The sequence below is a fragment of the Nerophis lumbriciformis genome, linkage group LG14 (assembly GCF_033978685.3).
Source record: "Nerophis lumbriciformis linkage group LG14, RoL_Nlum_v2.1, whole genome shotgun sequence".
NCBI lineage: Eukaryota > Metazoa > Chordata > Actinopteri > Syngnathiformes > Syngnathidae > Nerophis > Nerophis lumbriciformis.
This window is the reverse complement of record NC_084561.2, coordinates 37422447-37446278: the sequence shown is the minus strand read 5'-3', so window position 1 is coordinate 37446278 and position 23832 is coordinate 37422447. Positions and strand designations below refer to the sequence as shown.

At 41.2% G+C, this 23832-nt stretch overlaps 1 protein-coding gene across 3 annotated transcripts in view; it reads left to right on the top strand.

Annotated features, from left to right (window-relative positions):
* Positions 1-23832, top strand: part of LOC133616379 (BMP/retinoic acid-inducible neural-specific protein 3-like) — a 224293-nt gene that overhangs the window by 166908 nt on the left and 33553 nt on the right. For all 3 annotated transcript variants that reach the window (XM_072914704.1, XM_072914706.1, XM_072914705.1), the window contains exons 5-6: positions 11489-11594; positions 20641-20877. In XM_072914704.1, the coding sequence (XP_072770805.1) occupies positions 11489-11594; positions 20641-20877 (343 nt within the window). The remainder of the gene's footprint in view (positions 1-11488; positions 11595-20640; positions 20878-23832) is intronic.

Sequence of the window (23832 nt, the reverse complement as noted above, 5' to 3'; positions counted from 1 at the left end):
CAGCATGAGATAAACACTGACATTTATTATTTATATATTGTTATTTACAGCTGAAATAGACCAAAAGGAATCCCCTGACCGTCATTAATTCATCAGACGACTTTCTGACTGTTGGACATTGCGGTCGAAAGCCTAACTTGATAAACAATTCAGTTCACTTTATTTTTAAAATTATATCGTTTTGTATATGATTGCTTTGCATTTCAATTACTTACTTTTTAGTCAAAGAACTGTGAGCTAATATTGTGTTTCTTTACATGGTGTCAGTACAGAAATTTAGTAAACCACTCCTCCATACGTCATCAGCCTGATTTGTATAAACTACCCTGAACTGTGAAATGCAGTGGAAACACAAACCACACACTTCTACGGGAACCTATACACCCAGGAACCAGAGGTTCGAGGAACCCAAAATTACTGAACTTTTGGTGGAAAAGGGCCTATTGGCTTAAGAAGAAATAGCAATAGATTGACAATTTGTAATAATACTTTGGTATATAGCTCTGTTGCTAACCAGACTACCGGGTAATTTACCAGGAGATAAATTGGCAACTTAGTTGTACAAACCCCGTTTCCATATGAGTTGGGAAATTGTGTTAGATGTAAATATAAACAGAATACAATGATTTGCAAATCATTTTCAACCCATATTCAGTTGAATATGCTACAAAGACAACATATTTGATGTTCAAACAGATAAACATTTATTTTTTTTGGCAAATAATCATTAACTTTAGAATTTGATGCCAGCAACACGTGACAAAGAAGTTGGGAAAGGTGGCAATAAATACTGATAAAGTTGAGGAATGCTCATCAAACACTTATTTGGAACATCCCACAGGTGAACAGGCTAATTGGGAACAGGTGGGTGCCATGATTGGGTATAAAAACAGCTTCCCAAAAAATGCTCAGTCTTTCACAAGAAAGGATGGGGCGAGGTACACCCCTTTGTCCACAACTGCGTGAGCAAATAGTCAAACAGTTCAAGAACAACGTTTCTCAAAGTGGAATTGCAAGACATTTAGGGATTTTAACATCTACGGTCCATAATATCATCAAAAGGTTCAGGGAATCTGGAGAAATCACTCCACGTAAGCGGCATGGCCGGAAACCAACATTGAATGACCGTGACCTTCGATCCCTCAGACGGCACTGTATCAAAAACCACCATCAATCTCTAAAGGATATCACCACATGGGCTCAGGAACACTTCAGAAAACCACTGTCAGTAACTACAGTTTGTCTCTACATCTGTAAGTGCAAGTTAAAGCTCTACTATGCAAAGCGAAAGCCATTTAACAACATCCAGAAACGCCGCCGGCTTCTCTGGGCCCGAGATCATCTAAGATGGACTCATGCAGAGTGGAAAAGTGTTCTGTGGTCTGACGAGTCCACATTTCAAATTGATTTTGGAAATATTCGACATCGTGTCATCCGGACCAAAGGGGAAGCGAACCATCCAGACTGTTATCGACGCAAAGTTCAAAGGCCAGCATGTGTGATGGTATGGGGGTGCATTAGTGCCCAAGACATGCGTAACTTACACATCTGTGAAGGCACCATTAATGCTGAAAGGTACATACAAGTTTTGGAACAACATATGCTGCCATCTAAGCGCCGTCTTTTTCATGGACGCCCCTGCTTATTTCAGCAAGACAATGCCAAGCCACATTCAGCATGTGTTACAACAGCGTGGCTTCGTAAAAAAAGAGTGCGGGTACTTTCCTGACCCGCCTGCAGTCCAGACCTGTCTACCATCGAAAATGTGTGGCCCATTATGAAGCGTAAAATATGACAGCGGAGACCCCGGACTGTTGAACGACTGAAGCTCTACATAAAACAAGAATGGGAAAGAATTCCACTTTCAAAGCTTCAACAATTAGTTTCCTCAGTTCCCAATCGTTTATTGAGTGTTGTTAAAAGAAAAGGTGATGTAACACAGTGGTGAACATGCCCTTTCCCAACTACTTTGGCACGTGTTGCAGCCATGAAAATTCTAAGTTAATTATTATTTGCAAAAAAAAAAATAAAGTTGATGAGTTTGAACATCAAATATCTTGTCTTTGTAGTGCATTCAATTAAATATGGGTTGAAAAGGATTTGCAAATCATTGTATACCGTTTATATTTACATCTAACACAATTTCCCAACTCATATGGAAACAGGGTTTGTACATAGTCAATTCAACTAGGGAGACGGACATTATAATAACACTTAATCTTAATACGTATGGCACTGAAAGACAAAGTTCACAAACAAACTTTTGAGATGTGTTTATTTCAAGCCTCTGTTATTTTTCACCTTCATCTCACTCCGGGTCAGACTCTGGCTGCACGATTGGATGCTATAATCCATTGGATTTTTCAGTTTCCCACGAGAAGTCTACCGCAAAAACTACACAAAGGTCTTATGGATTGGGGAAGCAGTCCAAGTCTGTGGTACTGACCTTTTCTCCAGTATTCATACCTGAGTTGTTGAGCTAGATTCATACCTCTATAACACACTCGATGTGTTTAGAAGCAAATTCGAGTCAAACAATCCCAAAATAGCTCCGATCGAATGTAAAAAATGTAATATTAAGAAAAAATATTATGGACCAAATCATACCATAATATCCTTCATTAATTACTTATTTTGAAAGAAATTTCCCTATCATAATTACACAGAGGACATTTTTTGGGAGAAACTTCCACATCACATGAAAGGCCCACACAATCTTTAGGGTACTGGTAAATTGCTGTCAATGTTCAAAAATGTGATCTGCATTTCAATTTAATCTGAGCATGTTTCAAAAGTTAAAGTTAAAGTACCAATGATTGTCACACACAAACTTGGTTTGGTGAAATTTGTCCTCTGCATTTGACCCATCCCCTTGTTCACCCCAAGGGAGGTGAGGGGAGCAGTGAGCAACAGCGGTGCCGCACCCAGGAAATATTTTTGGTGATTTAACCCCCAATTCCAACCCTTGATGCTGAGTGCCAAGCAGGGAGGTAATGGGTCCCATTTTTATAGTCTTTGGTATGACTCGGGGGTTTGAACACTCTAACCACTAGGCCACTGAGTAGGTTTTGTTAGATTTTGCTGAAATCCTCTGCTGTTTGGGGTTGAAGTTAAATAAAACACTCGAAACATTGATAACAAATGTGTTAAATCACAAGCTGATACAAAGTTATTAGAAAAAAAAGTGCTTGAGAACATTGCAACCTTGGCCGTAACTTTAGCAGACGTAAGCTGCTGCAAAATCAGGCATTTTAGGCTGCAACACTCACATAGAAAATCCAGAAGGAACTGATGTTCAAACCACTTTAAAGGTGAACATTATCACCAGACCTATGTAAGCGTCAATATATACCTTGATGTTGCAGAAAAAAGACCATATATTTTTTTAACCGATTTCCGAACTCTAAATGGGTAAATTTTGGCGAATTAAACGCCTTTCTATTATTCGCTCTCTGAGCGATGACGTCACAACGTGACGTCACATCGGGAAGCAATCCGCCATTTTCTCAAACACCGAGTCAAATCAGCTCTGTTATTTTCCGTTTTTTCAACTGTTTTCCGTACCTTGGAGACATCATGCCTCGTCGGTGTGTTGTCGGAGGGTGTAACAACACGAACAGGGACGGATTCAAGTTGCACCAGTGGCCCAAAGATGCAAAAGTGGCAAGAAATTGGACGTTTGTTCCGCACACTTTACCGACGAAAGCTATGCTACGACAGAGATGGCAAAAATGTGTGGATATCCTGCGACACTCAAAGCAGATGCATTTCCAACGATAAAGTCAAAGAAATCTGCCGCCAGACCCCCATTGAATCTGCCGGAGTGTGTTAGCAATTCAGGGACAAAGGGCCTCGGTAGCACGGCAAGCAATGGCGGCAGTTTGTTCCCGCAGACGAGCGAGCTAAACCCCTTGGATGTCTTGCCTCACACCGTCCCTTATGCCACCGAAGATGATCAAGAGAAGAATATCGACCCTAGCTTCCCTGGCCTGCTGACATCAACTCCAAAACTGGACAGATCAGCTTTCAGGAAAAGAGAGCGGATGAGGGTATGTCTACAGAATATATTAATTGATGAAAATTAGGCTGTCTGCACTCTCAAAGTGCATGTTGTTGCCAAATGTATTTCATATGCTGTAAACCTAGTTCATAGTTGTTAGTTTCCTTTGATGCCAAACAAACACATACCAATCGTTGGTTAGAAGGCAATCGCTGAATTCGTCCTTGCTTTCTCCCGTGTCGCTGGCTGTCGTGTCGTTTTCGTCGGTTTCGCTTGCATACGGTTCAAATCGATATGGCTCAATAGCTTCAGTTTCTTCTTCAAATTCATTTTCGCTACCTGCCTCCACACTACAACCATCCGTTTCAATACATGCGTAATCTGTTGAATCGCTTAAGCCGCTGAAATCCGAGTCTGAATCCGAGCTAATGTCGCTATAGCTTGCTGTTCTATGCGCCATGTTTGTTTGTGTTGGCATCACTGTGTGACGTCACAGGAAAATGGACGGGTGTATATAACGATGGTTAAAATCAGGCACTTTGAAGCTTTTTTTAGGGATATTGCATGATGGGTAAAATTTTGAAAAAAACTTTGAAAAATAAAATAAGCCACTGGGAACTGATTTTTAATGGTTTTAACCCTTCTGAAATTGTGATAATGTTCCCCTTTAAGCCTAAACATTTGGATGATTTAATTTAGTTTGTGCTACGCAACATTAGGCCAATGATGTTAGAGCATGTATTAGTAATAATATATCTATACTATAATAGAAGCTGAAATGAAAACCAGAAATTGAATGCTTTGCTCATTAATGTTTTGCAATACGCTATCGTCGGCATCTGTCTGTCGACATGAGACGATGGAGGTGCTCCGTGTCGGGTCTCATCGGCACCTGTAAGAGTGGCTGAAGAGCCCAACTGGTGAGTGGCAGTCTTTGGTGCACTTGGTGCAGATGTAGGATGTTGGTTGTTGTGGCTGGTGCTCCTTTGTCTAGACACCGCTCCTCAACATTGAAGCCCAGAATTTAGGTCAGCAGCAAGGCACTACCATGAAGGGACGTCAAAGCTGCACTGCTTCATGTCTTTGCAAGTATCTTTGAAATGGAAGCATGGTCACTCAGTCGTCGTTTGCTTTCCACCGCTTCACCATACCGGAGGTCCTTTGGGATTTGCGCCGGGTTCCATCCTTCTGACATAGCCAGTGTAGGCGCCTCTCAATGAAGATGGTAAAGATGCTGCTTATCCCAGCTTGTTGCAGGACTTGGGGGATTTGTGTTTGGCATCTCGCATGTCCTGAGGGATGTGTCTTTCCCCCCAGCATCAGTAGAGGAGTTTGTGCAGGGGCTTGAGCAGTGCGGGCTTTCCTATCTTCAGAACTACTGCCCGTTTGCTGTCACACCCCGGGACCTTTCCACTGGCAAGATAGTCGATGGCTTTGCTGAGCTCCTCCTCTGTGGGTGGTGAGTTAATCTCCTTCCTCACTGGCAGGTCTGGGATGGCAGCAAAGCCATAGTCAGTGGATACTTTCTGTGTGGAGTAGAACTAAAAGTAGTACTCTACCAAGGGCTGGAGCTGATTCCCTGGTCCTACTTGAGGGAAGTAGACTTTGTGGGGGCTGGGCCTGTTGCTCTCTTGATGCCCTAGTCTGCTGCAGTCTGGAGGCTGCTGCAGATGTTGGCACAATGGCGGGCAGTTTGCTGGGATGCTTTCCTGGCAGCCTTCAGTGCAGCAAGAGTATGGGGGATGGATGCAGCCTTGTAAGCAATTAGTGCGTGCCTCTTTGCCCCAGTTACAGGTGCCATCTCCTCCCAGTGGGCCTCAAACCAGTTAGCATTCTTACGCTCCTTTTTCCATAGGCAGAGATGGCTGCATCGTATACTGTGTTACATAGGCAGGCTCACTTATAGTCAGCGGTGTCATCAGCTGGCATCCTCTCAGCTGGGGTTTCATTGAGGTGACTTAGAAACTGCTGGGTCTTTGCGTGGTCACTGGTACTGCTGTTCTTCTTCGAGTGGTGCATCTTCTGTGGAGTGACGTGCACATAGCTGGCGACGAGGACAAGATCTGTGTCGTAATCAGCACTTTAGTAGGTGCGGGTGATGAGGACACTAGCAAGGTCCCTTCATCTGGTGATGACCAGGTCAAGCCGGTACCAGTGGCACAAGCGCATTTGTCTCCAGGACACCTTTTGGGTCTTCTTGCATGGAATATAGGTGTTGGTGGCAGACTACCCATGGAAGAAGCAGAGCTCTACCAAACTTTGGCTGTAAATTTTCCCTGTCCGTAGGCACCAAAGCAGGTTGGCCAGGCCTCGCAGTTGTCTCCCACTCTTGCTTTAAAGTTGCAGAGGAGGTGCTTTCTGATCCTGGATATCGCTTCATCCAGGGCTTCATGAAACTAGTCTTCTTCCGGCACTGAGCAGAGCGTCGGGGGCGCGCACGCTGAGGATTGTGACCGTTCTAGTAGACATGGACAGCCGAAAGGAGAGGATCCTCTCAGTGCCTGCCAAAGAGGGCTCAATGGAGGCAACAGGTGTGTTTCTCACTGTGAAGCCACTACCTTGCTGCCAGGGTTCCTCTGAAGGCTTGCTTTGCCAGAATGACCAGTAGCTTGCTTCCCCGATGGTGCCGCTGTCAGCCAGTCGGTTCTCCTTGAAGTAGGCTATGTTGACGTTTAACCAGGAGAGTCTCCTGTCAATGATTGCAGTCTTACTTGTGTCGTCCATCTTCCGCAGGTCAGCAGAAAGTCCAGGACACATAGTCCTAACGTTCTAGCTTGCTAATCGAAGAGGTGGAATCTTCTTTTGTTTTCTTGTGTTGGTTTTGCCTGGAAGGGGTTTTTTGGGCTCATTCTTCAAGATGGTTTTTACTCTCCATGCACCCAATTCAGCTGGTAAGCCATGGCGGAACAACAACCATATGGCTTAGGCGGGCGGTAGTTGTTCAGTGGGACTACGTAGTCCCTCCCACTAACAGAAATGGCCCCTCGTTTCCTTTGCCAGTCGGATGAGCTTATAACCGGTAACTCACTTTCCAAGTTTTGCCGGCACCTTTCAGTGACGCTAGAGTATCCTCTCTAGAGTATCAGCTACATAGCCTGGGCAGGTAGATATAAAGTATGAGCTGTTTGACCAGACAGCTGGCAGAACCAAGGAAACAACAAGCACTAATACAGCTTGGCACCAGTAGCGTCGCAGGATTTGCCGGAATGATACGCGATATCGTATGGCTTATCAAATAATACCATACATCTTTTCAATATTTACATGGTGTGAATGCCAGTCTTTCTCTCATTTCCGCACATTTATGTCAGCATTAAAACTTATCAAGATAGACGCAGGGGATTTATGATGCGATATAAATATTATTGGAGAAGAATTACAGACACGCCCTGCCCCTGATTATTTTTATGCTTTCTTATTTACAAATTTGAACCATGCTTTGATGATTAAGAAGCAATGCCCTGGGTTTTTCTTCTCTGGGACTCATTTATGATTGTTACAGATCGACTGACCCTCATTGTTTTACTTCATACATCTGTCATTTTACACCAACTGGGCCCCCGACAAGCGTGATCAGGACAAGTGGCTGAACAAAGTACGCTGTCTGGCAACCACAAAGAAAGAAAAATGAGGATCAGTTAGGTGCTCTCCACCATGTCCCATGCGAGACAAAAAGGCAGAGCTCTCCTCTCGCAAAGGAACTATAAGAAGATACTCTGCTGAAGCTGGTTTTTGCCAAAGGTCAACTGAAACGTTCTTAATCAGAAATTAAGAAAAAAAAGGGATATTATATGAATTGCCTTTTTAAAAAAAATGCAGAGCAAATCAGCTCGTTCACACTTGCTTTACACTCTCAAGGAACCATTGTAATGATCTAAATTGGTTGGTTGAAGTTTATGTTAAACATGTATACAGTTACAACAAGATACATTAAATATGTTACATTTTTCATTTTTCTTTACATGTCCAAAAAGGAGTAGGAAGAAGCAAAGCCTATTTAATCATACCCCGTTTCCACTTCATAGATATTACACTTATGTTCACATCCTGTTCTAGATGTGTACACAGTTTACATCAATGAATTCTAAGTACAACAATTATTTTCGTCAATAGTTTAGTTTATTATTATTAACCTAATCAGAGGAATATCTTTTTTTAACAAGTTTTTAATAAGTTTAATATGTTCAAGTTCTGTCATAATCATTCTTCCGTGTACTTTGTAAACACTTGTAGTTTAAACAGCCTCTTAAACTGGATCATATTATTACATTGTTCGACATCTTTGCTTAATCCATTCCATAATTTAACTCCACATACTGCTATACTAAATGCATACTTGCCAACCTTGAGACCTCCAATTTCGGGGGGTGGGTGCGGGGGGCGTGGTTGGGGCGGGGGCGTGGTTGGGGGCGTGGTTAAGAGGGGAGGAATATATTTACAGCTAGAATTCACCAAGTCAAGTATTTCATATATATATATATATATATATATATATATATATCCCTGCGACCCCGAAGGGAATAAGCGATAGAAAATGGATGAATGGATGGATGGATGTATATATATATATATATATATATATATATATATATATATATATATATATATATATATATATATATATAAATAAAATAAATACTTGAATTTCTGTGTTCATTTATTTACACATACATACACACATAACACTCATCTACTCATTGTTGAGTTAAGGGTTGAATTGTCCATCCTTGTTCTATTCTCTGTCACTATCTTTCTAACCATGCTGAACACCCTCTCTGATTATGCATTGCTGTGTGGCACGCACAAAAGTGCTTTCATCAAATGCACTAGATGGCAGTATTGTCCTGTTTAAGAGTGTCACAACATTGCTGTTTACGGCAGACGGACTGCTTTACTGTAGACGTTCTTTATATTGTGGGAAAGCGGACTCAGGTCCGCATGGAGCTGGAGGGGGCGTGGCCTCCAGCTCCGCCTGAATTTCGGGAGAAAATTTGTCCCGGGAGGTTTTCGGGAGAGGCGCTGAATTTCGGGAGTTTCCCGGATAATCCGGGAGGGTTGGCAAGTATGCTAAATGTCTTAAGTGCTGTACGTGCATACACACGTTTTAAGTTAGATTCTTCTCTAAGGTTATAGCTATCCTCTTTTGATTGTTGTACATTCTTGGGTAGCAGGTTATTGCAGCACTAACTCCTCCAGGACGCTACAAGGTGTGTGTGTGGGGGGGGGGTTTGGTGTTAGCGGGGGGTGTATTTTGTAGCGTCCCGGAAGAGTTAGTGCTGCAAAGGGTTCTGGGTATTTGTTCTGTTGTGTTTATGTTGTGTTACGGTGCGGATGTTCTCCCGAAATGTGTTTGTCATTCTTGTTTGGTGTGGATTCACAGTGTGGCGTATATTTCTAACAGTGTTAAAGTTGTTTATACGGCCACCCTCAGTGTAACCTGTTTCGCTGTTGATCAAGTATGCGTTTGCATTCACGTGTGTGTGCGTACAGAAGCCGCACATATCTTGTGACTGGGCCGGCACGTTGTTAGAATGGATGAAAAGCGGACGTGACGACAGCTCGTAGAGGACGTTAAAGGCAGTGCCTTTAAGGCACGCCCCCAAGACTGTGGTCCGGGTGGACTACGAGATATAATGACTGATGAACACCTTCGTTCAATAATGAAGGTTGCCTCAGCTAAAGGCCTGAGCCCCGACATTAATGAACTAGCATCCAAGAAAATATGGCAGGTATCTGGCTTGGGCACATCAGATTAGATCAGTGTGTTGCAAACTGAGCAGTTTAAAGTCCTGAATGGTTGGTTTATTCATTGTTATTTTATTTTCAAATTTATTAGCCTGTGGAAAAAAGTTAATGTTGATATTTACCTCAGAAGGCTGCAAATAGAAAAGAGGCATTCAATTTTTATTTAAATTGTATTTGATATGCCATTAATATTTTTTATTATTATTATTATTATTTGAAACTCGATTTTGCATGTCACTATAAAGTTATATAAACCTTGCTTGTTCAATATTCAATGCAAAACTTGTTTGGGTCCCTATTAAAGGGTTTTAATTTGTTCAACCTTGGTTCAGTTTTAAATTTTGTCCCACTCTGTATTTGAGTTTGACACCCCTGCTCCTGAACAAAACACAGTTGGAGTCATTTGCAAATAATTCTCACTTCACGTCTTTTGTAACTTTACAAATGTCGTTTGTATAGAGATTGAACAGATTTGGTCCCAGTATTGATCCCTGGGGTACACCTCAAGATATTTGTTTAACGCTGTTGACCATACTTGCCAACCCTCCCGGATTTTCCGGGAGACTCCCGAAATTCAGCGCCTCTCCCGAAAACCTCCCGGGACAAATTCTCTCCCGAAAATCTCCCGAAATTCAGGCGGAGCTGGAAGCCACGCCCCCTGCAGCTCCATGCAGACCTGAGTGACGTCAGGTGCGCAACACCACGTAAATCGTTGGCCAACCAAAAAGTAAGCCCAGTACGCTATAGCCAACATTCACCAGGAGATGGCAACAGACAAACACAGATCACTATTACATTCCTCCCCTTTTAGAAATGTGTAGAAGTTACTCAAAATAAATAAACAACCCAACCAAAAAATGCAGCAGCTCAATTAAAAAACTGTACTTAAACCACATTATTTTCTTTTTTTTTTAGTACTGAACTCTAAACCCTCATTTGTAAAAAAAATAACATGCTTATTATACAAACAGTATTTGTACACCTTTAACACAGATTTGTATACTGTCTTCAGAGATTCAGTTTTTTTGGTGGTACTCGAAACCTTTCTGGGTACCTGCGAAAGGGTGCTCAGCATGGTTGGAAAAATAGTGACAGAGAATAGAACAAGGATGGACAATTCCACCCTTAACTCAACAATGAGTAGATGAGTGTTATGTGTGTGTATACGTGTAAATAAATGAACACTGAAATTCAAGTATTTCTTTTATATATATATATATATACACATATATATAATAAAATAAATATATATATAGCTAGAATTCAGTGAAAGTCAAGTATTTCTTATATATATATATATATATATATATATATATATATATATGAAATACTTGACTTAGTGAATTCTAGCTGTAAATATACTCCTCCCCTCTTAGCCCCGCCCCCAACCACGCCCCCGACCACGCCCCCAGCCCCCACCTCCCGAAATCGGAGGTCTCAAGGTTGGCAAGTATGCTGTTGACAGTCCAATACCAATCCTTTGATTTCATATAGTTTTCTGATTCAGATATTATGATTAATTGTGTCAAATGCTTTCGTTAGGTCTATAAATACTGCAAAATTTACACTGTTTACCGTTTATTTGCATTTTGTTTATGTGCACTGATGATTCCAATCTCTAACACCCAGCATACATGTACATATTTATTCATTCAATTGTTTGTTAATTTAATAGAATTGTCTGTTAATTTAATAGAAAGCTGGGTAAACTTTGTGTTGATGTTTTTCTTTTTTGTTGCCCAGGTGACAGAAACTCGCACGGGTCCCCTTGGATGCAGTAACTATGACAACCTCGATTCTGTTAGCTCTGTACTGGTTCAGAGCCCTGAAAACAAGGTCCAACTGCAAGGTCAGTTATCTTTAATGACATTTATATATGATATATATATATATACACAGTAAAAAAAACTGTATGTTGGATTAACTCTTAAAGAGTTTATATTAACTCTGTTTCAGATAACATTTGGTCCTACTCAAAATTAGAGTAAAATGTACTCAATATTTCGGGCACGTCACTGCGTCAGCCTACAGATCAACAAACATAACATTAACATTTAACCTATACATTTAAATAATGTAATCGCCATTGCTGGTTATGAAACAGTCACAGTCATACCATACTCAATGTTATCAGTTGACTTAGCATTGCACATAATCTCCAAGAGCTCTGTGGTGGGTAACAGTCATCGGCTTTCCTTCTCAACTTTTTCTTTGAGGATAATGAGCAACTTCTCCAAGAATTTGTTGGCAGTAACCTCACCAAACAGGAGTCTGAAATCTTGTTCATTTTGCAATGCAAAAGTAGAGTAGCTAGAAAGGACTGATGAGTAAGACTATGAGTAATATTTCAATGATTCAACTAATGGAGATGTTTTACCAGTCCTGGTTTGTCAAGAAACCGCAGGAAGACTGAGAATAAATCTGCTGCTTTCTCGTCATCTCTGATCATTAAACGACGATAATTGAAGGTATCTTTCATCTTCTCGCGGATAGTGTATTTATTTATCAGCAGAGTGCCTCATCCTAGTCTGATAATACTGTCAGTGGTGAAGCGTCTGGATTGACCCTTTTGACAAAAAAACAAACACAAATCCCTCTAAAATCCATCAATATCAATTATAACTGATAAGTAGGGATGATGTTTGGTAAGAAATTATCAAGTTCGAGCCTATTATCGAATCCTCTTATCGAACCGATTCCTTATCGATTCTCTTATCGAGTCCAGACAGGTTGTTGTATATGGAAAAAAAACCCACAATATTTGGTTTAACAAAAGCTCACTTTTATTATATAAGAAAAAATAAAATCTAATAAATAAATAAATATTGATTGTTACCCCCCTAAAAAAAAAATATTAAAAAAAATAAATATTGACTGTTTATTTGTTGATTTTTCAGAAAAACAAATATATACAGTAACACAAAAACAACCTGTCTCTGTGATCACTATAGGTGTATAAATAATAATATAGTATTAAATAAAATCAGTCCCTTGGGCACAAAACTGAAAATAATACAGCTCTCCAACTAGGTAGGTAGTAGGGCTCCAACTAGTCAACTAATCACCGACTATCTTAACGATTAGTCAACTAATCGGATTCTAAAGTGTACACGTATTTAGTAGAGATGTCTGATAATGGCTTTTTTGCCGATATCCGACATTTCGATATTGTCCAACTAATTAATTACCGATTCCGATATCAACCGATGCCGTTATATACAGTCGTGAAATTAACACATTATTATGCCTAATTTTGTTGTGATGCCCCGCTGGATGCATTAAACAATGTAACAAGGTTTTCCAAAATAAATCAACTCAAGTTACGGAAAAAAGTGCCAACATGGCACTGCCATATTTATTATTGAAGTCACAAAGTGCATTATTTTTTTTAACACGTGGGGGGGATGTATATTGCAGCGTCCCGGAAGAGTTAGTGCTGCAAGGGGTTCTGGGTATTTGTACTGTTGTGTTTATGTTGTGTTACGGTGCGGATGTTCTCCCCAAATGTGTTTGTCATTCTTGTTTGGTGTGGGTTCACAATGTGGCGCATATTTGTAACAGTGTTAAAGTTGTTTATACGGCCACCCTCAGGGTGACCTGTATGGCTGTTGACAGAGCATGCCTTGCATTCACTTGTGTGTGTGAAAAGCCGTAGATATAATGTGATTGGGCCGGCACGCAAAGGCAGTGCCTTTAAGGTTTATTGGCGCTCTGTACTTCTCCCTACGTCCGTGTACACAGCGGCGATTTAAAAAGTAATACATTTTACTTTTTGAAACTTATACCGATAGGGATGATGTTTGATAAGAAATTATCAAGTTCAAGCCTATTATCGAATCCCCTTATCGAACCGATTCCTTATTGATTCTCTTATCGAGTCCAGACAGGTTGTTGTATATGGAAAAAAAAACACACAATATTTGGTTTAACAAAAGCTCACGTTTATTATATAAGAAAAAAATAAAATCTAATAAATAAATAAATATTGACTGTTACCCCCCTAAAAAAAAAAAAAAAAATAAATAAATATTGACTGTTGTTACCCAAAGTATATTAAGTGGGATTTTTCAGAAGAACAAATATATACAGTAACACAAAAACAACCTGTCTCTGTGATCACTATACGTGTATAAATAATAATATAGTGTTAAATAAAATCAGTCCCTTGGGCACAAAACTGAAAATAATGCAGCTCTCCAAAAAGTGCACTTCTACTGCTATTGGAACATAACTGTTTGTTATGATGCTTTGACATTTTTGCACTTTATTTCTTTATTGAAAGAAAATTCTATGAAGAGAAAAGTTGTTTGCAAATGTGGTTAGAATTCTAAAAAATGAAAAGTTAAAGCTAAAGAAAGAAATACACTATTTAACATTATTTCTTTATAGGGGGAAAGATGTGATGTTATGAGCTACGGAATAAATCAACTACACTACCCAGCATGCAACGGGAGTGACGAGCATGCGCGGTAGCCCCGAAAAGTGTCGTTGCATGTCGCCACCCGGCAGCTAAGAATGAGGTTATGAGCACGCTGTGAAAGTAAACTTCAAGAACTCAGCCAACACGCCTCGTCTGCATTATTTATAATTAGACAATCAACACATATACAGTGTAATTTTGTTTTGTATACAAGGAAAGAAAAACAAAAGTTAAAAAAGGGAGATATATGTTGTATATATATATGTATGTGCTGCGGTTGCTTTAAGAACGTTGCGACAGCTGCCGTAAAGGAGGTGCGTTGCTAGCCTGGTTGCTATGTTTCCGGTTGGTCGTAAAAGTGTTCGTCATGTGTTTGTACCCTGCTCAAATCTCTCCGTAAAGTTATTCATTGGATTATACCTTTTGTTTTGAACTTTATTACACCTTGAGGCGCTTTTTCCGGTCCATTGTTTTTCCTGCTTTCGCTATCTGCGCCTAATGATTGAGCTACGTGACGTCATTTCTTGTGATGTCCCACGGGGCATTTCTGGTCGGGACGGGATTCGTTCCCAGGGATTCGAATAAAGAACCAACTCTTTTTCTCTACTATAGTGGTCTCGATAACGGGTACCGGTTCTCAAAAAGGGATTCGAGTCCGAGGACTCGGTTCTTTTCTTATCGAACAATCGGGAAAATCGGTTTCGAGTATCAGTATTAATACATGCAGACTGAATATCTAATCATTATTTTTGAGGGAAATAATGTGTTCAATGTTGCAGGGCCTCTTTTACTTGCATATCCAGGTCGGGAATATGGGTCTTCCACATATAGAAAGAGAAAAACTATCCCCTGTGCATACAACACTTGTACACATTAAGGCTATCTCTACATTAAGCCGCATAACCCCTTAAATGAATAATTATTTAGCCTAAGCTTTCCTCCAGAGTGTTACACATTGTGAAGTTTATTTAGAATATTAGTATCATCAGATGCTGAGTTTAAGGACGATGATGACCTGTGTTTTAAAGAATATGAACAAACCAGAAGCATTAAATGGAACTGAAAAATGCTGCCGTTACAATGTGAAGATACTTGCTGATGCTCAGTGATTATAATAATAATAATAATAGATTTTATTTGTAAAAAGCACTTTCCATTGAGCAAACAACCTCAAAGTGCAACAGTGTATTAAACAATTAAATAATAAAATACAATATATTCAAGATGTGTAATTGACTCAGCCTATTTCTAATGCATCTAAAGTGCTTATTGGCAATTTTCCGTACATCATTCGATGACATGTCTTTTTCTAAAATGTTTATATCAAGCATTCATTTCCAAACACATGCATCATTTGCATTCCTAGTATGATGTTCATTTATTATTCCATAAACCTTATGACTAGGGATGTCCGATAATGGCTTTTTGCCGATATCCGATAATTCCGATATTGTCCAACTCTTTAATTACCGATACCGATATCAACCGATATATGCAGTTGTGGAATTAACACATTATTATGCCTAATTTGGACAACCAGATATGGTGAAGATAAGGTACTTTTTTTTTTTAAATTAATCAAATAAGATAAATAAATTAAAAACATTTTCTTGAATAAAAAAGAAAGTAAAACAATATAAAAACAGTTACATAGAAACTAGTAATTAATGAAAATGAGTAAAATTAACTGTTAAAGGTTAGTACTATTAGTGGACCAGCAGCACGCACAATCATGTGTGCTTACGGACTGTATACCTGCAGAATGTATTGATATATATTGATATATAATGTAGGAACCAGAATATTAATAACAGAAAGAAACAACCCTTTTGTGTGAATGAGTGTAAATGGGGGATGAAGGTTTTTTGGGTTGGTGCAATAATTGTAAGTGTATTTTTTATGTTGATTTAATAAAAAAAATAAAAAATAAAAAAAACGATACCGATAATAAAAAAAACTGACACCGACAATTTCCGATATTACATTTTACCGCATTTACTGATATTATCGGACATCCCTACTTATGACTATTTATTTCATAATTGTATCCTGATTAAAAATGTATCCTCCAGTTTGTGGCTATTATAAGACATATTTCAGAGGATACGGATCTTTACGGCATGTTTTTAAAAAATATAGAATTAAAAAAATGACTTCTAGGTATATTGAGCAACTCATTCAGAATCGGATGTTTATTTAGAGGGCGTAAGTGCAGTTCCCCTTTAATCATTTTGAATGAAGGTGCAGTGTGACAGAACCTTTCTACGGCCGGTGCACGAAGTCAGAACGCTGCAGCCTGTGAACGTGCTCAAGCTGTGATGAAAGTGAGAAAATGAATACATGGGAAAACTGCAAAAGTTAAAGCGCGTGGATTGTAAAATCAGAGAGGCGTTCAGTAGCATGTGCAAAAAGTCCTCAAAACTCTGCTCAACGGGAATCAATGTAGTGAAACCACACATGCTATAAGCTCATCACAAGTCGGCTATTAAAGGCAAGGCGGCAGTCAAAGGTGCCAAACTCTTAAGCCAATTCTCCCGTCGCCACCACAACTGTCAGATGCTGCTACCACTACAAAAATATACATTAAATAAAATTACATTTTAAGATGACACAGTGTTGCGAGCCAATTCTAATTAACTGGATAGTAACAATTAATGCCAACTTGTCAACTATTCAAAATGATCATTGTCAAATTCTTACAATTGTGTGTATAGACCAGGGGTCGGCAACCTTTACCAGTCAAAGAGCCATTTTGACCAGTTTCACAAATCAAAGAAATCAATGGGAGCCACAAAAATATTTTGACATTTAAAATGAAATGACACTGCATACAAAGTTTTTTTTTTTGCTTTGTGCTATGTATAAAACCAAGGGTCTCGAGTTTTGTATGAATGGCGCTTGACAGTGTCATACTTGTCAACCCTCCCGATTTTTCCAGCATACTACGAATTTCAGGGCAACTATTCTCTCGAACGTGCCGTGATAGTACAGCATTTAGCGCCCTCTACATCCAGCGTGCCGGCCCAGCCACACGTGGTATGGGACTTCTGCTTGCTCACGTAAATGACAGCAAGGCATACTTGGTCAACAACCACACAGGTTACAATGACGGTGGCGGTATCAACTTTAACACTCTTACTAATATGCGCCACACTGTGAACCCACATCAAACAAGAATGACAAACACATTTCGGGAGAACATCTGCACCGTAACACAACAGAACAAATACCCAGAATCCCATGCAGCCCTGACTCTTCCGGGCTACAATATACACCCCTACTACCAAACCCCGCCCACCTCAACCGACGCACGGGGGGGGTTTCGTGGTAGCAGGGGTGTATAATGTAGCCCGGAAGAGTCAGGGCTGCATGGGATTCTGGGTATTTGTTCTGTTGTGTTTATGTTTTGTTAAGGTGCAGATGTTCTCCTGAAATGTGTTTGTCATTCTTGTTTGGTTTTGGTTCAAAGTGTGGCGCATTATTAGTAAGAGTGTTAAAGTTGTTTTGTATGGCCACCGTCAGTGTAACCTGTGTGGTTGTTGACCAAGTATGCGTTGCTGTCACTTACGTGTGCAAGTAGAAGATGCATACAACAAAAGGCTGGGCTTGCACGCTGTTTGTACAGATTGTAGAAGGCGCTGAATGCTGTACCATCATGGTATGCCCTTGTTATTATTGTTAGGGTGAAAATCGTAGAATATTAATCCCGGGAGTTTTCTGCGAGAGGCACTGAAATTTGGAAATGTCCCGAGAATATTGGGAGGGTCGGTAAGTATGCAGCTGAGCCGCATCCGAGTGATCAAAGAGCCGCGGGTTGCCGACCCCTGGTATAGACCTACACATAATTGTAAGCAGTTGACTATAGTCGTGGTCAAAAGTTTACAAACACTTGTCATGGCTGTCTTGAGTTTCCAATCATTTCTACAACTCTTATTTTTTTGTGATTGAGTGATTGGAGCACATACTTGTTGGTCACAAAAAACATTCATGAAGTTTGGTTCTTGTATGAATTTATTATGGGTCTACTGAAAATGTGAGCAAATCTGCTGGGTCAAAAGTATACATACAGCAATGTTAATATTTGCTTACGTGTCCCTTGGCAAGTTTCACTGCAATAAGGCGCTTTTGGTAGCCACCCACAACCTTTTGACCATTCCTCTTGACAAAAAGTCGCTTCACACTCGGCTGCGAACCAATCCAGTGAGAGCTGAATATCCTGGCCAGATGAAGCCATCAGGACCACATCATCTGCAAAAAGCAGAGACCTAATCCTGCAGCCACCAAACCGGATCCCCTCAACGCCTTGACTGCACCTAGAAATTCTGTCCATAAAAGTTTTGAACAGAATCGGTGACAAAGGGCAGCCTTGGCGGAGTCCAACCCTCACTGGAAACGTGTTGGACTTACTGCCGGCAATGCGGACCAAGCTCTGACACTGATCATACAAAATTTGTCAAAAGGCAATAAAACCCCACCATTTAAAAACAATAGTTGGATCATCGGAACTGCGGCCTAGGGTGTCCTGGTGCCAAGTGCACATATGGACACCCTTATGTTTGAACATGGTGTTCGTTATGGACAATCTGTGACGGGTACAAAAGTCCAATAACAAAACACCACTCGGGTTCAGATCCGGGCGGCCATTCTTCCCAATCACGCCTCTCCAGGTTTCACTGTCGCTGCCAACATGAGCATTGAAGTCCCCCAGTAGAACGAGGGAATCACCTGGGGGAGCACTCTCAAGTACTCCCTCGAGCGAATCCAAAAAGGGTGGGTACTCTGAGCTGCCGTTTGGCGCGTAAGCGCAAACCACAGTCTGGACCCGTCCCCCCACCCGAAGGCGGAGGGAAGCTACCCTCTCATCCACCGGGTTGAACTCCAACGTGCAGGCTCTGAGCCGGAGGGCAACAAGAATTGCCACCCCAGCCCGTCGCCTCTCATTGCCGGCAATGCCAGTGTGGAAGAGAGTCCAGCCCCTCTCGAGAGAACTGATTCCAGAGCCCTTGCTGTGCGTCGAAGTGAGTCCGACTATATCTAGCCGGAACTTCTCGACCTCGCGCATTAGCTCAGGCTCCTTCCCCCCCAGCGAGGTGACGTTCCACGTCCCAAGAGCTAGCTTATGTAGCCGAGGATCGGACCGCCAAGTGCACTGCCTTCGGCTACCGCCCAGCTCACACTGCACCCGACTTCTATGGCCCCTGATATGGGTGGTGAGCCCATTGGAGGGGGACCCACGTTGCCTCTTCGGGCTGTGCCCGGCCGGGCCCCATGGGGACAGGCGCTCGCCATCGTGCCCCGCCTCCGGGCCTGGCTCCAGAGGGGGGCCCCGGTGACCCGCGTCCGGGCGAGGGAAATCTGGGTCCTTTATTTTTATTCTTCATGGAGGTCTTCGAGCTGCTCTTTGTCCGATCCCTCACCTAGGACCAGTTTGTCTTGGGAGACCCTACCAGGGGGCATAAAGCCCCCGGACAACATAGCTCCTAGGATCATTGGGACACGCAAACTCCTCTACCACGGTAAGGTGGCAGCTCAGAGAGGTCTTCAGTAATGCGGACGCTGTATCGGTCCGTTGTGGTGAAGAAGGAGCTGAGCCGGAAGGCAAAGCTCTCAATTTACCGGTCGATCTACGTTCCCATCCTCACCTATGGTCATGAGCTTTGGGTTATGACCGAAAGGACAAGATCACGGGTACAAGCAGCTGAAATGAGTTTCCTCCGCCGGGTGGCAGAGCTCTCCCTTAGAGATAGGGTGAGAAGCTCTGTCATCCGGGAGGCGCTCAAAGTAAAGCCGCTGCTCCTCCACATCGAGAGGAGCCAGATGAGGTGGTTCGGGTATCTGATCAGGATGCCACCCGATCGCCTCCCTAGGGAGGTGTTTAGGGCACGTCCGACCGGTAGGAGGCCACGGGGAAGACCCAGGACACGTTGGGAAGACTATGTCTCCCGGCTGGCCTGGGAATGCCTCAGGATCTTCCGGGAAGAGCTAGACGAAGTGGCTGGGGAGAGGGAAGTCTGGGCTTCCCTGCTTAGGCTGCTGCCCCCGCGACACGACCTCGGATAAGCGGAAGAAGATGGATGGATGGATGGAGTTGGATCATCTGGGACTGCTCATGTGTAGTTGTTTTCTAATTTTCTTTTGAGGGCTCATGAGTTCTTGTTTTGAACCCTAATGTTTAGTGTCACTTAAGCGGTCTGTTGTTTTTGGGGGTTTTTTTTGGTAGAAATGTTGGTAGAATTAATTGGTTAAATTCTAAGACCAGCACCAATGTAATCATATGATATGGGAACTGCAGTGTTAAAGATTCCTATGTCTAGTCAACACAACGCTGCCTTCGGACTCCAATTTCCATCTATCCACTTTCAATAACACTGTGGACTGTGAAAGGAAGCTGGGGCACCCGGAGAGAACTCGCAGAAGTATTGAGTGACCTTGAACATCATTGAACATTGTACTAAACCATTGTCGGTTTTTACAGGCTTGCAAGTCATCCTCCCAGACTACTTGAGAGAAGGTTTTGTGCAAGCTGCTCTCAGCTACATAGCTTGTAATAGCGAAGGGGAATTTGTCTGCAAGGATAACGACTGCTGGTGCAGCTGCGACGCCAAGTTCCCAGAATGCAACTGTCCTTACGTGGACATCCAAGCCATGGAAGAGAGTCTGGAGAGGATCACAGGGACGTGGGGGCAACTTTACAAAGATTTTGAGGAATCAGGTGAGAATGTCCTCTTGAGGATAATCAATTCTTGCCTCCTCGTGCAATATAGCCTTCATATTCATGCCTTGCCATGAACACTTGCAGGGAAATCAAACTTTCACCATATAAATAATTCATGTGAAAGGCACGGAATGTGAATCGGTAAGTGTTTTACCTCCAGTGTCATATTTTTCATTTTATGTTCCGTCCCTGTTTTGCTCCAAAGGTGAACTGGAGGAAGTGGTTGTGAATACTTTGTCCTGGTGAAATGTTTGCATAAGCAAGTTTAAAAACACAACAGAAACAGTTTAAAAAGAAGATCAAACAAAATACACAACCTTCACCGGAAGTAGTTACAGTATGTTAGAAGGACATTAATCATCCATAAAACCAATTTATTGCTTGTCTGAATGTTACTTTTTTCTGTGGAAAAAAATGTTTGAATGGAGGCTCTTAGAATAATGTTTGGCTATAACTGCTGTGCTCGGTCATCCCACCTTGGTGATTATTACTCTTACAGAATCAAATGGATGACATTTTCGTCACCCTTATCTGAAATATCGCAAAGTGCAATTACTTCCGAAGTTTATGCTTTAATAATTGGGAGTAAAGCGAGGTCAGGTGCATTTCGGGAACGCAAACACCCAAGGTGTCATTATGTCCTTCAGCAAAGGATATCAGTGTTTTCCGTAGTGCCTTATAATCAGCACTTGATAAGTTATGGCCGTTGACAACGATGAAGAATAAAAGCAATGACTGCTACCTCACACCAAAACTCGATGCAAGGCTGGCAATGAAATGTATTACAAGTCAGGATTACGCACTAAACTATGGTTGGGTTTTGGCTTTGTTCACGATCATCACATTCTTTGAACAGATAAAGAAATACAAATTGTTTGACCATGGCTTCCAATGTGTCATTTTCATGCACAACTTGAATGAACTTCAACTTCAATGAACATTGCTTTATACACTAGACCAGTGGTCCCCAAACCACCGGTTCGGGGACCGGTTCGGGGACCAGTACCAGTCCGTGAAGCATTTGCTACCAGGCCGGAGAGAAACATTAAATTATTTATAAAGGACTGCATTTTCTCCAACTTAACTTTGGCCTGTCCCACTAGATTAGGGGTGTCAAATTTGTTTTCATTGAGGGCCACACCGCAGTCATGTCTGCCATTAGAGGGCCGCTTGTAACAGTAAATAATTATTGAATTTGCCTATGAATTTTTTTTATTTTTTTTTTAATTTCGTACGTAATGAGTAAAAAAAAAATCTGCGGATTTTACCACTGTTTTTTATAGGAAAAAGTGTTGCCGGACTTTTACTGTAAAATATATGGTGTTTTTTTAATTTATTATTATTTTTACAACATATTATTGTAAATGGAAATAAAGTACCGCTGTTTAATGTTATTTTGGCAACTGAGCTGCCAGTTTTTTACCATAATAAAATGTTGTACCATAAAATCATCAACCGGGGATTTTACAGTAAAAAAACAAAACAACTGACAGCTCAGTCAACAAAATTGTACTGTAAAAAAACCAACATTGGTCGTTTTTGTTCAACTTACTTTTTGTTCAACTACAACGTAATATGCTGTAAATACTCCCAGAATTTTACAGTAAAATTGGTCATTTTTATAGTGTACAATTTGATGGATAACTTGCTTCAAAATCATGAGTTAAGCAGGTATTTTTTACCATAATAAAATGTTGTACCATAAAATCATCAACCGGGGATTTTACAGTAAAACTGACAGCTCAGTTGACATAATTTTACTGTAAAAAAAAAAAAAAAAAACATTGGTGGAGGTTTTTTCAACTTACAGTAATATGCTGTAAAAGACTCACAAAATTTTTACAGTAAAATCTATTGGTCATTTTTATAGTGTATAATTTGATGGATAACTTGCTTCAAAATCATAAGTTAAGCAGATATTGAAGTATTTATTTGGATTTTGACCAACAAAGTTAGATAATATAATATTTCTTGCAATATTGGATATCATTTTTTTCCCCTGTCAAACTAGAAAAAAAACCTATACCTTTAGTAAGAAAATAATATAAAATGACGTGGAAGGCCAAATCTGGCCCGCGGGCCTTGAGTTTGACTCCCGTGCACTAGACACACCATTGAGCTTGTTTATAGATGTACAATTTGCTTTTTGCTTGGCACTCAGCATCAAGGGTTGGAATTGGGGGTTAAATCACCAAAAATGATTCCCGGGCGCAGCCACCGCTGCTGCCCACTGCTCCCCTCACCTCCCAGGGGGTGATCAAGGGTGATGGGTCAAATGCAGAGAATAATTTCGCCACACCTAGTGTGTGTGTGACAATCATTGGTACTTTAACTTTAACTTTAACTTTAATAAAACTCCTCATAGGAAGTTGCCATTTGTTCTAACTTTGTGACATGATACAATCATCATCATCGGCGGTCACTTGAACGAGTATGACGGTCCTCCTGGTAGGGGTGTATCCCTTTATGGAGGATGCCTGTGCGTGACTTTGTTTTACGTAGGGAGACTGGTGCACAGACAGTCACCACACGATCCTTGACAGATCCGGGTCAGGGTCCAGTGGCATGGAGTCCAAGACGACTGGGGACCCTTTTCTGCTGCAGCCTTCTTCCACCATCGCAGCCATTGTGGTAGTTCTTAAATCTACCGTCTTCCGCCTGCTCCGCCGTTGAGGTCTTCACCGTATCCCTAGCTAGGGGGCAGTCAGGTACTAGGCCTTTGCCAAGGGCCACCTGGGGTAACAGTAGTTAAGGGGTTAACCTGCCGGATGCACTTTAATGTCATGCCCAGGACACAAACGTACAAACCCCGTTTCCATATGAGTTGGGAAATTGTGTTAGATGTAAATATAAACGGAATACAATGATTTGCAAATCATTTTCAACCCATATTCAGTTGAATATGCTACAAAGACAACATATTTGATGTTCAAACTGATAAACATTTTTTAT